The sequence below is a fragment of the Symphalangus syndactylus genome, chromosome 6 (assembly GCF_028878055.3).
Source record: "Symphalangus syndactylus isolate Jambi chromosome 6, NHGRI_mSymSyn1-v2.1_pri, whole genome shotgun sequence".
Taxonomy (NCBI): Eukaryota; Metazoa; Chordata; class Mammalia; order Primates; family Hylobatidae; genus Symphalangus; species Symphalangus syndactylus.
Genome location: NC_072428.2, coordinates 9,068,057 through 9,080,302, shown reverse-complemented (window position 1 = coordinate 9,080,302; position 12,246 = coordinate 9,068,057). Strand labels below are relative to the sequence as shown.

Genomic DNA, 12,246 nt, shown 5'->3' with positions numbered 1-12,246 from the left:
CATGCAAATAATTCAGGATCATTTGGTATCTCTTCCTTAAATACAGCTGTTGATACTTTCCCTCCTAAGAAAATCTCAACTCCAGTGGCCTTCAATGGACCCTATCTCCATTCTCAGCCACTGCAGAAAACATGTCATCAGCTTGCCTTGCCAGTCAGAGGGACTTGCAATGGAAAATTTCTTTTTTTCTTTTTCGAGACGGGGTCTTGCTGTGTTGCTCAGGCTGGAGTGTAGTGGCCTGACCATGGCTCACTGTAGCCTTGACCTCCTGCGCTCAGGTCATCCACCCACCTCAGCCTCCTAAGTAGCTGGGACTACAGGCACACACCAATACACCCAGCTCTTTTTGTTTCTGTTTTTTTTTTTTTTTTTTTTTTTTTTTTTGTAGAGACAGGGTGATATAGTTTGGGTATTTGTCTCTGCACAAATCTCATGTTGAGATATAATCCCTAGTGTTGGAGGTGGGGTCTAACGGGAGGTATTTGGATGGTGGGGGTGGATCCCGCATGAGTGGCTTGGGCCATCCCCCTGGTGATACATGAGCTCTCACTCTGACTTTGCACAAGATCTGGTTGTTTAAAAATGTGTGACACTGGCTGGGCACGGTGGCTCATGCCTATAATCCCAGAACTTTGGGAGGCCGAGGTGGGTTGATCACCTGAGGTCAGGAGTTCGAGACTAGCATGACCAACATGGTGAAACCCCATCTCTACTAAAAATACAAAATTAGCTAGGCGTTGTGGTGCATGCCTGTAATGCCAGCTACTCGGCAGGCCGAGGCAGGTGAATCACTTGAACACAGGAGGTGGAGGTTGCAGTAAGCCGAGATTGCGCCATTGCACTCCAGCCTGGGCAACAAGAGTGAAACTCTATCTCAAAAAAAAAAAAAAAGATTTGAACTCCGTCTCAAAAAAAAAAAAAAATGTGTGGCACCTCCCCTACAGTTATTCTCTCTCTCCTACTCCTGCTTTCGCCATATGATGTGCCTGCTCCCTCTTTGCCTTCTGCCATAATTGTACGCTTCCTGAGGCCTCCCTAGAAGTTGAGCAGATGCTAGCACCATGCTTCTTATAAAGCTGCAGAACTATGAGCAAATTAAACCTCTTTTCTTTATAAATTACCCAGTCTAAGGTCTTTCTTTCTTTCTTTTTTCTTTTTTTTTTTCTTTTTGTGGTGAGACAGAGTCTCGCTCTGTCACCTAGGCTGGAGTGCAGTGGCGTGATCTCGGCTCACTGCAACCTCTGCCTCCCAGGTTCAAGCAATTATACTGCTTCAGCCTCCTGAGTAGCTGGGATTACAGGCATGCACCGCCATGCCAGGCTAATTTTTGTATTTTTAGTAGAGACGGGGTTTCACCATGTTGGCTAGGCAGGTCTCAAACTCCTGACCTCAAGTGATCTGCCTGCCTCAGCCTCCCAAAGTGCTGGGATTACAGTCATGAGCCACCATGCCTGGCCAGGTATTTCTTTATAGCAATGCAAGTACAACCTAATACACAGGGTCTCACTATGTTGCTCAGGCTGGTCTCCAACTCCTGGGCTCAAGTGATCCTCCTGCCTTGGCCTCTCAAAGTGCTGGGATTACAGGCATGAGTCACTGTGCCTGACCAGAAATGGAAAAGTTCTGATGTGGAAAGGGGTGGTGGGTAGCCTTGCGTAAGTTGACAAGGAAGTGCAAAAAAGCCCATTGAGAAAAAGCCCACCATTGTGCAGACCTGTGAAGAAAGAGAGGGAGGCAGAGAGTGGGCAGTTGCAGGAAAGAAAAAGAACCAAAGAAAGCCTTGATTCGTGACTTTCGAGGGCCAGTTCCTACAACGCTCAGCTCTTCTTTGTCTCGTGATCACCCAGGACACCTATTCCAGCTTTCCAAATATGTTCACTTTCCCCATGATGAGTATAATGACAACAATGCTACACATTTATAATGCGCTGGGTACTACAGTAAATAGATCATGTGATCATCTCAATCCCACAGTAACCACCCAAGGCAGGTATTATTATTTCCACTCTACAGATGAGAAAGCTGAAGTTCAGACACATTAAATCACTTAGCCAAGGTCACAGAACCAGCCAGCAGTAAAAACAGGTCTCAAACTCAGGCCTGTCTGACTCTGAAACATGTGCTCTTTAGCTATGCCTGCCATGGTGCCATCTCAGCTCACTGCAACCTCTGCCTCCCAGGTTCAAGTGATTCTCCTGACTCGGCCTCCTGAGTGGCTGGGATTATAGGCACCCACTACCATGTCCGGCTAATTTTTCTATTTTTAGTAGAGACGGGGTTTCATCATGTTGGCCAGGCTGGTCTCAAACTCCTGACTTAAGGTGATCTGCCTGCCTCGGCCTCCCAAAGTGCTGGGATTACAGGTGTGAGCCACTGAGCCCAGCCCACATATTCTTATATGCTGTATTTTCATTTCCAATGGCATGAAAATTCCTTAATGGTGGGTGCTATTACATTATAGCCTTCAATGCTTTTATACAGGCTTGAAAACTGCTGACTGATGTTATGATTCTTTCTTTGTGATAGGCAATATAAGATCGTAAAAGGAATTTAGACTCTGGAACCAGAGAGAGAGCCCGTATTTAAATATCTACTTTGTCACCTAATAGCTTTATGACCTTTGGCAAGTTACTTAACCTATCCACTTCTCAATTTTTTTTTTTTTTTGAGATGGAGTCTCACTCTGCCACCCAGGCTGGAGTGCAGTGGCACGCTCTTGGCTCACTGCAACCTCTACCTCCCTGGTTCAAGCGATTCTCCTGCCTCACCCTCTTGAGTAGCTGGGATTACAGGCACCCACCAGCACGCCAGGCTAATTTTTATATTTTTAGTAGAGACTGGGTTTCGCCATGTTGGCCAGGTTGGTCTTGAACTCCTGATCCCAGGTGATCCACCCACCTCAGCCTCCCAAAGTGCTGGGATTACAGCCGTGAGCCACCACGCCTGGCCTAGGTTCTCAATTTCTGTATCATACAACATGCGATATTGACTGTGCCTACCTCTTAATGTTAATGTGAAGATTAAATGAGTCACGTGTGTAATGCACCTACCATACAGCTTGCCACTTCATGCATACGCATTTACTAATTGTTAGCTACTATTATGATACAAGTCTCATCATGAAGACCTATGAACTCCCCTGAACTCTGACCTTTTCCATTCAATTATTTCACTTACAAGTGAAATGACTCTTGCTGAAATGTTGTATGTCCAGTTTCAACCCAAAGACAAGACATGATTTAAAAGTCTGAAAATTAACAAAGTCACTTGACTGCAAAGAGACTGTTAAGGGCTCTGTCTCCAAAGTCATACTCAATTCCTTTAACAACAGAAGAGATCTCATACCCCATCAGGTAGGGATATCTGGTTCCTTGTACTCATAGCAGTCACAGAAAGATCAACAGATAAAAAGTCTCACCTTTTGATCATGTTCCTGGTGTACCAAATACAAGGGAAAGACTCCTTCAGAATGGTTTTATAATGCCTGTTCAAATCTCTTCCGGCCAAGGAACACCGGTAATTCCCCACAATCACACCATCTGGATTTAACATGGGAAGCACCTTGAAGACAAAAATATCTCTGAGGAGCTGGGCATCTGGGGCGTTGCTAAGGATGAAGTCCAAAAAGCCTTTCATAACCCAGGAGCCATTACTTTCTCCAGGGTGAACTCTGGCACTCAAGACCACAGCTTTCTTTGCAGCTGCCTCTTGAGGGGTCCGGGATGGGTTGGTGATGGTGAGCAAGTAAACGGTATTTCCTGCTAGGCTCCTGCATAAAGTTTGGAACTTGCAGAACTGAGACTGGATAGGGTTGTTTGCCACTGACAGGAGGTAGCATTGCAAATCAGTGTATGTATATGGGTAGAAGTGTGCAAAGAAGCAAGTGTCCTGGTCATACGGAAACTGAATGGTCCATGTGAGACAGTAGAAGGGCTGCTGCCCGTCATCCGTGTTGTTCTTGTAGTACTTGATTTCATTTCCTTCTCTCCTCCAGCCAATACTGCGGGTGTTGGCATCCAACTGGGAGTACAAGAGTGGCTTCATTCCTACAGTATAAAGACTCTTGGGTTTTAGCAAGTTGACAATGGTGAAGCGATAGGTGGCATCTTTTCTGGTGTTCTGAACACGAAAATAAAACCACTGAGTGTGTTTGTTAGTGTAGAGGTCAGTTCTCAAGGTGAGTTCATACTCATAGGTGTCTCTGTAATGGATAAAATAGAACAACTCTGTAAGCTTACGCCCTCCCTTAAAAAACACATTGGGAAAATGTTGTTTTCTCCTGGTAAAAACAGGTCTTATTACAACAGAAAAACCTGCTACCTTAATCATTTATTCTCTGTAATCCCAGCACTTTGGGAGGCTGAGGCGGGCTGATCACCTGAGGTCAGGAGATCAAGACCAGCCTGGCCAACATGGTGAAACCCCGTCTCTACTAAAAAAAAAAAAAATTAGCCAGGTGTGGTGGCAGGTGCCTGTAATCCCAGCTACTCAGGAGGCTGAAGCAAGAGAATCACTTGAACCCACGAGGCGTAGGTTGCAGTGAGCCGAGATCATGCCATTGCTCTCCAGCCTGGGCAACACAGCAAGACTCCATCTTGAGGAAAAAAACAAACAAACAAACAAAAAATAAGGAAGTATATCTGTGGTACTGCCATAGAAAAACACCTGAAATTTATGAAGTAGAAAAAAAAATTGCCAATTTGCAAAACAATATGTACATATGCCATTAACCAATTTTTATTTTAAAAATATATAAATGGCCGGGCGTGGTGGCTCATGCCTGTAATCCCAGCACTTTGGGAAGCCGAGATGGGCAGATCACAAAGTCAGGAGATTCAGACCATCCTGGCTAACATGGTGAAATCCCGTCTCTACTAAAAATACAAAAAAATTCGCCAGGTGTGGTGGCAGGCGCCTATAGTCCCAGCTACTCAGGAGGCTGAGGCAGGAGAATAGCATGAACCTGGGAGGCGGAGCTTGCAGTGAGCCAAGATCGTGCCACCGCACTCCAGCTCGGGCGACAAAGCAAGACTCCATCTCAAGAAAAAAAAAAAAAAAAAAAATATATATATATATAATTTATGTATATTACACATATACACACAGAAAAAAATTAAAGCATATACACCAAACTTAATGTTTGCTGCATCTAGGAAGTATGGCTATAGGGCTTTTTATGTTACATATTTTTACTAATACAAATTTTAGGTGAGCTCTAATTTCTTCTATAAGCAAAGTAAACAATTTAGAAAACATTTTATTTTGGGGAAAAACATGAGTAATAATTACTCCATTTTTCCTCATCTCCATAACTATTTCCCATCACCTCTTTCTTTTTTGCAAGTACTTCTGATTCCTAATATCATTACTGAAGACACCTTCTAGTCACTCCAATTATCATCCCTTTGAGAAATTGTTACTCACACTCTGACAGCTTTTTGCAGATTCCCACTCTCAAACCTTGATTCAAACAGTAGAGTATTATCTTCCGGTCCTTGCAACGTGACAGCAAGTTCCTTGATAATTCCTTGTTTGCCTCCCACTCTGGAACTGGTGAAATAGGAACCTTCTGTAGGCACTGCAGAGAAAAGAGACATATTTAGGCTAGGTTCTACTCAGAATCCATTCATTCAGCAAATACTTACTGAGCCCCTCTAAGTGGTCAACACTATTCTAGACCAACAATGAAATTTCTAATTTTCAACTATCTTTGCAGAGACTTTTAATCTTTTTTTTTTTTTTTTTTGAGACAGAGTCTCACTCTGTCACCCAGGCTGGAGTGCAGTGGTGCAATCTCGGCTCACTGCAAGCTTGGCCTCACAGGTTCACGCCATTCTCCTGCCTCAGCCTCCCGAGTAGCTGGGACTACAGGCGCCCACCACCATGCCCGGCTAATTTTTTGTATATTTAGTAGAGACGGGGTTTCACCGTGTTAGCCAGGATGGTTTCGATCTCCTGACCTTGTGATCTGCCTGTCTGGGCCTCCCAAAGTGCTGGGATTACAGGTGTGAGCCACCGCACCTGGCCATCCAACGTCAATTTTTTTTTTTTTAATGAATTATGCTTTTGGTGTCATATCTAGAATCCACTGCCACATCCAAGGTCATGAAGATTTATCCCTATGTTTTCTTTGTTTGAGACAGGGTCTCACTCTATCACCCAGGCTGGAGTGCAGTGGCGTGAATCACAGTTCACTGCAGCCTCTACCTTTTGTGCTCAAGTGATCTTCCCACCTCAACTTCCTGAGTAGCTGGGACCACAGGAGTGCACCACCACACCCAACTAATTGTTTAATTTTTTTGTAGAGATGAGGTCCCACTATGTCACCCAGGCTATTCTTGAACTCCAGGGCCCAAACAATCCTCCTTCTTCAGCCTCCCAAAGTGCTGAGTTTACAGATACGAGCCATTGCATCCTGCAGATACCTGTTGCTTTCTTTCTTCCCTCCCTCCCTTCCTTCCTTCCTTTTTTTGACAGGGTCTTGCTCTGTCACCCAGGCTGGAGTGCAGTTGCACAATCATATCTCATGGCAGCCTCAAACATATGAGTTCAAGTGAACCTCCTGCCTCAGCCTCCTGAGTAGCCTGGACTACAGGCGTGCACCACCCTGCCCAGTTCATTTGTTTTAAGATTTTTATAGTTTCAGTACTTATCTTTAGACCATTGATGCATTTTGGGTTAATTTTAAAATATGGTATGAAGTAGGGATTCAACTTCATTCTTTTGAGTGTGGCTATACAGTTATCCCAACACCATTTGTTATAGAGGCCATTCTTTCCCCACTGAGCTGTCTTGGCACCCTTGTCAAAAATGAATTGTCCAAAAATATGTGAGTTTATTTTTGGACTCTCAGTTCTGTTTTAGTGATCTATATGCCTACCCTGTGTTAGGATTATACTGTTTTGATTACTGTATGTTCGTAGTGTTTTGAAATCAAGAAATGTGAATCTTCCAATTTTGTGCTTCTTTTTCTGTATTGGCTATTCAGGGCCCTTTACAATTCCATGTAAATTTGAGGATCACCTTTTCATTCTGCATAAAAGCCCTTTGAAGTTTCCAGATTCTAGAGGGAAAGTTTTCAGTCTTTCCCCACTGAATATGTTATTCTTGTCATGTGTAGGTCACCAGGTGTCTTCTCCGTTTCATTATATCAGTGGTCAACCAGTGACTGGACAGAGATTTCTTCAATAACCAGGGCTTGGCTAGGTGTAGTGGCTCATGCCTGTAATCCCAGCACTTTGGGAGGCTGAGGCGAGAGGACTGCTTGGGCTCAGAAGTTTGAGACCAGCCTGGGCAACATGGCAAAATATCGTGTGATATACTCTACAAAAAATACAAAAGTTAGCTGGGTGGTGGTGTGTGCCTGTAGTCCCAGCTACTGGAGATGCTGAGGAGGCAGGATTGCTTAAGCTGAGAGGTCGAGGCTGCAGTGATTTGTGATTTTTCCACTGCACTCCAGCTTGGGTGACAAAGTGAGATCCTATCATTCATTCATTCATTCACTCATTCATTCCCAAGCCAAAAAAAAAGCACAAGCACAAAACTTTCCTAGTCTGGGCAGACTGGCTTTGAGGTGAGGCACTCCTCAACACTGTCAGGCAGCCAAAAACTCGATATTAGCCTTCCTCTTTGGTTGCCAAGAGCCCAACCACCAACCAGAGATGCAAGCCTAGGATCCTCTCAGGTTTTTTCTGAACGTGGGTCCAGCCCTAGCCATGTATACTGCATTCTCCAGTATATGTGGAGGCCCTTCCAAGTGCTCATTTCCCCAAGAATCTTTCTCCTCAGCTTCTTTCCCAGGCTTTTGGGCCTATCTTCTCCTTGCCTATTTGCTATCCCTTGCCCCAGGTAGCTATGAGCAGTGTATGTCTTTAAATACTTTTGATAGATGCAGATGTCACCTGGAAAAACTGCTTTAGCCTGAGGGAGGCAGTAACAAAAGTCAGTCTTTCCTCTGGCTCCTCAGGGAACTGTGAGAAAGGTAAAAAAGAGTCACGACCAGTTTGAGAATAAGGTCTACATTGTCCTCCTCCCCTCTTCCACTTCCAACACCAGCATTCCACATCAGGATCGCGGGCTGCTATCCTCATGACCTCTGCTAGGCAGGGAAATGGGGACTAGTAAGTGGGCAAACAAAAATGGCACAACAGGCCGGGCGTGGTGGCTCATGCCTGTAATCCCAGCACTTTGGGAGGCTGAGGCGGGTGGATCACTTGAGGTCAGGAGTTCAAGACCAGCCTGGCCAACATGGTGAAACCCTGTGTCTACCAAAAAGATAAAAAATTAGCTAGGTGTGGTGGCGGGTGCCTGTAATCCCAGCTACTCAGGAGGCTGAGGCAGGAGAATTGCTTGAACCCGGGAGCCACAGGTTGCAGTGAGCTGAGATTGCGCCACTGCACTCCAGCCTGGGCAACAGACCGAGACTCCGTCTCAACAAACAAACAAAACAAAAACAAAAATGCCACAAAAAAGCCTGGGCATGGTGGCTCATGCCTGTAATCCCAGCACTTTGGGAGGCTGAGGTGGGTGGGTCACCTGAGGTCAGGAGTTTGAGACCAGCCTGGCTGATATAGTGAAACCCTGTCTCTCTACTAAAAATGCAAAAATTAGCCAGGTGTGATGGTAGGCAACTGTAATTCTAGCTACTTGGGAGGCTGAGGCAGGAGAATCACTTGAACCTGGGAGGCAGAGATTGCAGTGAGCCGAAATCACACCACTGCACTCCAGCCTGGGCGACGAGAGTGAAACTGTCTCAAAAAAAAAAAAAAGAGTTGAGGGGAATGGGACCTGTAATCCTAGCACTTTGAGAGGTTGAAGTGGGCGGATTGCTTGAGCACAGGAGTTTGAGACCAGCCTGGGCAACGGCGAAACCCTGTCTCCACTAATAATACAAAAAATAAGCTGGGCAGGGTGGTACATGCCTGTAGCCCCAGCTACTCAGGAGGCTAAGGTTGGACAATTCACTCGAGCCTGTAAGGTGGAGGATACAATGAGCCATGTTCATCCTACTGCACTCCAGCCTCGGCGACAGAGGAAGATCCTGTCTAAAAATTTTAAAAAAGGGTTGGGAAACATTTTTTCCTCTTCTGTTTTCAGAGTTGGTGAAATACTGGTATTATTTCATCTTTAAATGTTTAACAGAATTCAAACAAACCAGCCAGGTGTGGTGGGTCACGCCTGTAATCTCAGCACTGTGGGAGGCGGAGGCAGGTGGATCACTTGAGGCCAGAAGTTTGAGACCAGCCTGGCCAATATGGTGAAACTCCGTCTGTACTAAAAATACACACACAAAAAATTAGCCGGGCATGGTGGCGCACACCGGTAATCCCAGCTACTCTGGAGGCTGAGGAACAAATCACTTGAAACCAGAAAGTGGAGGGTGCAGTGCCATGCACTCCAGCCTGGGTGACAGAGTAAGTGAGACTCTGTCTCAAAAAAAAAAAAAAAAAAAAAAAATTCAAACAAACCTTGTCAAGTAAGTCATTTGAACCTGGGTTTGTTTTTGTTTGTTTGTTTTTTGTTTTTTGAGACAGAGTCTTGCTCTGTTGCCCAGGCTGGAGTGCAGTGGTGTGATCTTGCCTCACTGCAACCTCTACCTCCCTGGTTCAAGCAATTCTCCTGCCTCGGCCTCCCAAGTAGCTGGGCCTACAGGTGCACACCACCATACCAGGCTACTTTCTTTGTACTTTTAGTAGAGAGACAGGGTTTCAGGTAGGCCAGGCTGGTCTCAAACTCTAGACCTCAGCTGATCCACCTGCTTGGCCTCCCAAAGTGCTGGGATTAGAGGCCTGAACTACCAGGTCCCAGGTGGGCCTGGGTTTTCTTCGTGGAAAGATTTCTAATTATTATTTCTTTGTTATAATGTATTTAAACCTTTTATTTCTTCCTTGAGTCAGTTTTTGTAACTTTTTAGCAATTTGTCCTGTTTATCTAAATTGTCTAATTTGTTGTCATAAAGTTGTTAATAGTATTACCTTGTAGTTTTTTTTATTTGTAGGGGTTTGGTCCTTATGTTACCTTTTTCATTTCTGATTTTGATAATTTGTGCCTCTTTTCCTTTCTTGGTTTAGCAAATCTGTTTCAATTTTGTTGATGTTCCAAACAACCAACTTTTGGTTTGCTTTTCTCCATCAGTTTTCTGTCTTCTATTCAATGCTTTCCTTTTTAATTTTTTATTTATTTATTTTTGAGATAGAGCCTTGCTCTGTCACCCAGGCTGAGTATAGTGGCACAATCTTGGCTCACTGCAACCTCTGCCTCCTGGGTTCATGCAATTCCCCTGCCTCAGCCTCCCAAGTAGCTGGGATTACAGGGGCATGCCACCACATCCAACTAATTTTTGTATTTTTAGTAGAAACATGGTTTCACCATGTTGGTCAAGCTGGCCTCAAACTCCTGACCTCAAGTGATCCACCCACCTCAGCCTCCCAAAGTGCTAGGATTACAGGCGTGAGGCACCACACCCAGCCTCTTAATGATTATTATTTTTTTTTTTGAGATGGAGTCTCTGTCTGTCGCCCAGGCTGGAGTGCAGTGGCACAATCTTGGCTCACTGCAACCTCTGCCTCCCAAGGTTCAAGGGATTCTCCTGACTCAGCCTCCTGAATAGCTGAAACTACAGGCGTGTGCCATCATGCCCGGCTAATTTTTTGTATTTTTAGTAGAGATGGGGTTTCACCATGTTAGCCACGATGGTCTCGATCTTCTGACCTTACGATCCGCCCACCTTGGCCTCCCAAAGTGCTGGGATTACAGGCGTGAGCCACTGCGCCCAGCCTACATTCTTTTTTTTTTTTTTGAGACGGAGTCTTGCTCTGTCGCCCAGGCTAGAGTGCAGTGGCGCAATCCTGGCTCACTGCAAGCTCCGCCTCCCGGGTTCACGCCATTCTCCTGCCTCAGCCTCCCAAGTAGCTGGGACCATAGGCGTGTGCCACCATGCTCAGCTAATTTTTTTTGTATTTTTAGTAGAGACGGAGTTTTTCCGTGTTAGCCAGGATGGTCTCAATTTCCTGACCTCGTGATCCGCCTGCCTCAGCCTCCCAAAGTGCTGGGATTACAGGCGTGAGCCATCGTGCCCGGCCTTTTTTTTTTTTTTTTAATGAGACGGAGTTTCACCCTTGTTACCCAGGCTGGAGTGCAGTGGCGCCATCTTGGCTCACTGCAACCTCCACCTCCCAGGTTTAAACGATTCTCCTGCCTCAGCCTCCTGAGTAGCTGGGTTTACAGGCTCCTGCCATCATGACTGGCTAATTTATTGTGTTTTACTACAGACAGAGTTTCACCATGTTGGGCAGGCTGGTCTCGAACTGCCGACCTCAGGTGATCTGCCCATCTCGGCCTCCCAAAGTGCTGGGATTACAGGTATGAGCCACCACACCCGGTCTACATAAATTTTTTTTTTTTTTTGAGACGGAGTTTCACTCTTGTTGCCCAGGCTGGAGTGCATGGCACGATCTTGGCTCACCACAACCTCTGCTTCCCAGGTTCAAGAGATTCTCCTGCCTTAGCCTCCCAACTAGCTGGGATTGCAGGCATGCACCACCACACCCGGCTAATTTTGTATTTTCAGTAGAGATGGGGTTTCTCCATGTTGGTCAGGCTGGTCTAGAACTCCCAACCTCAGGTGGTCCACCTGCCTCAGCCTCCCAAAGTGCTGGGATTATAGGCGTGAGACACCGTGCCCAGCCACATTCTTATTTTTATTAGTACTTTCCTGCTGCTTGCTTTGGGTTTAGTTGGCTCTTATTTTTCCAGTTTACTAAGGTAGAAGCTTAGGTAATTGATAAGAAGCCTTTTTTGTTTTGAAATTCAGGCACTTAAAGCCATAAATACCCATAAATATCCCTGGCACTGGTTCATTTTGTTTTGCATCCTATAACTTTTGATATGTTGTGGTTTTATTTTCACTACATTCAAAATATTTTTGAAGTCTACTTGTGATTTCTTTAACCCACAGTTTATTTAGAAAGATGTTATTCAATTTCCACATATTTATGGATATCTCATATTTCATTCTGTTGTTGATTTCTAACTTAATTTTATTATGGTCAGAGAATGTACTTTGTATTATTTTAATCCTTTTACATGTATAAAAACTTGCATTATGGCCTAGCATATGGTTTATCCTGGGGAATCTAACAGGTACCCTTAAAAAGAATGTGTATGACTTCAGTAGGAATGGCGAAAAAAAAAAAGAATGAGTATTTTGTTGTTGTTAGGTATGGTGTTCTGCATATTTCTATAAAA

General features: G+C 44.9%; 1 protein-coding gene across 1 annotated transcript in view; it reads right to left on the bottom strand.

Moving 5' to 3' along the window:
* The window catches only part of AGBL2 (AGBL carboxypeptidase 2), a 56,656-nt gene that overhangs the window by 29,459 nt on the left and 14,951 nt on the right, over nucleotides 1-12,246 (bottom strand). The window contains exons 7-8 of the mRNA XM_055281539.2: nucleotides 5,425-5,578; nucleotides 3,419-4,201 (exon numbers count right to left, since the gene is read on the bottom strand). Coding sequence (XP_055137514.1) covers nucleotides 3,419-4,201; nucleotides 5,425-5,578 — 937 coding nt within the window. The remainder of the gene's footprint in view (nucleotides 1-3,418; nucleotides 4,202-5,424; nucleotides 5,579-12,246) is intronic.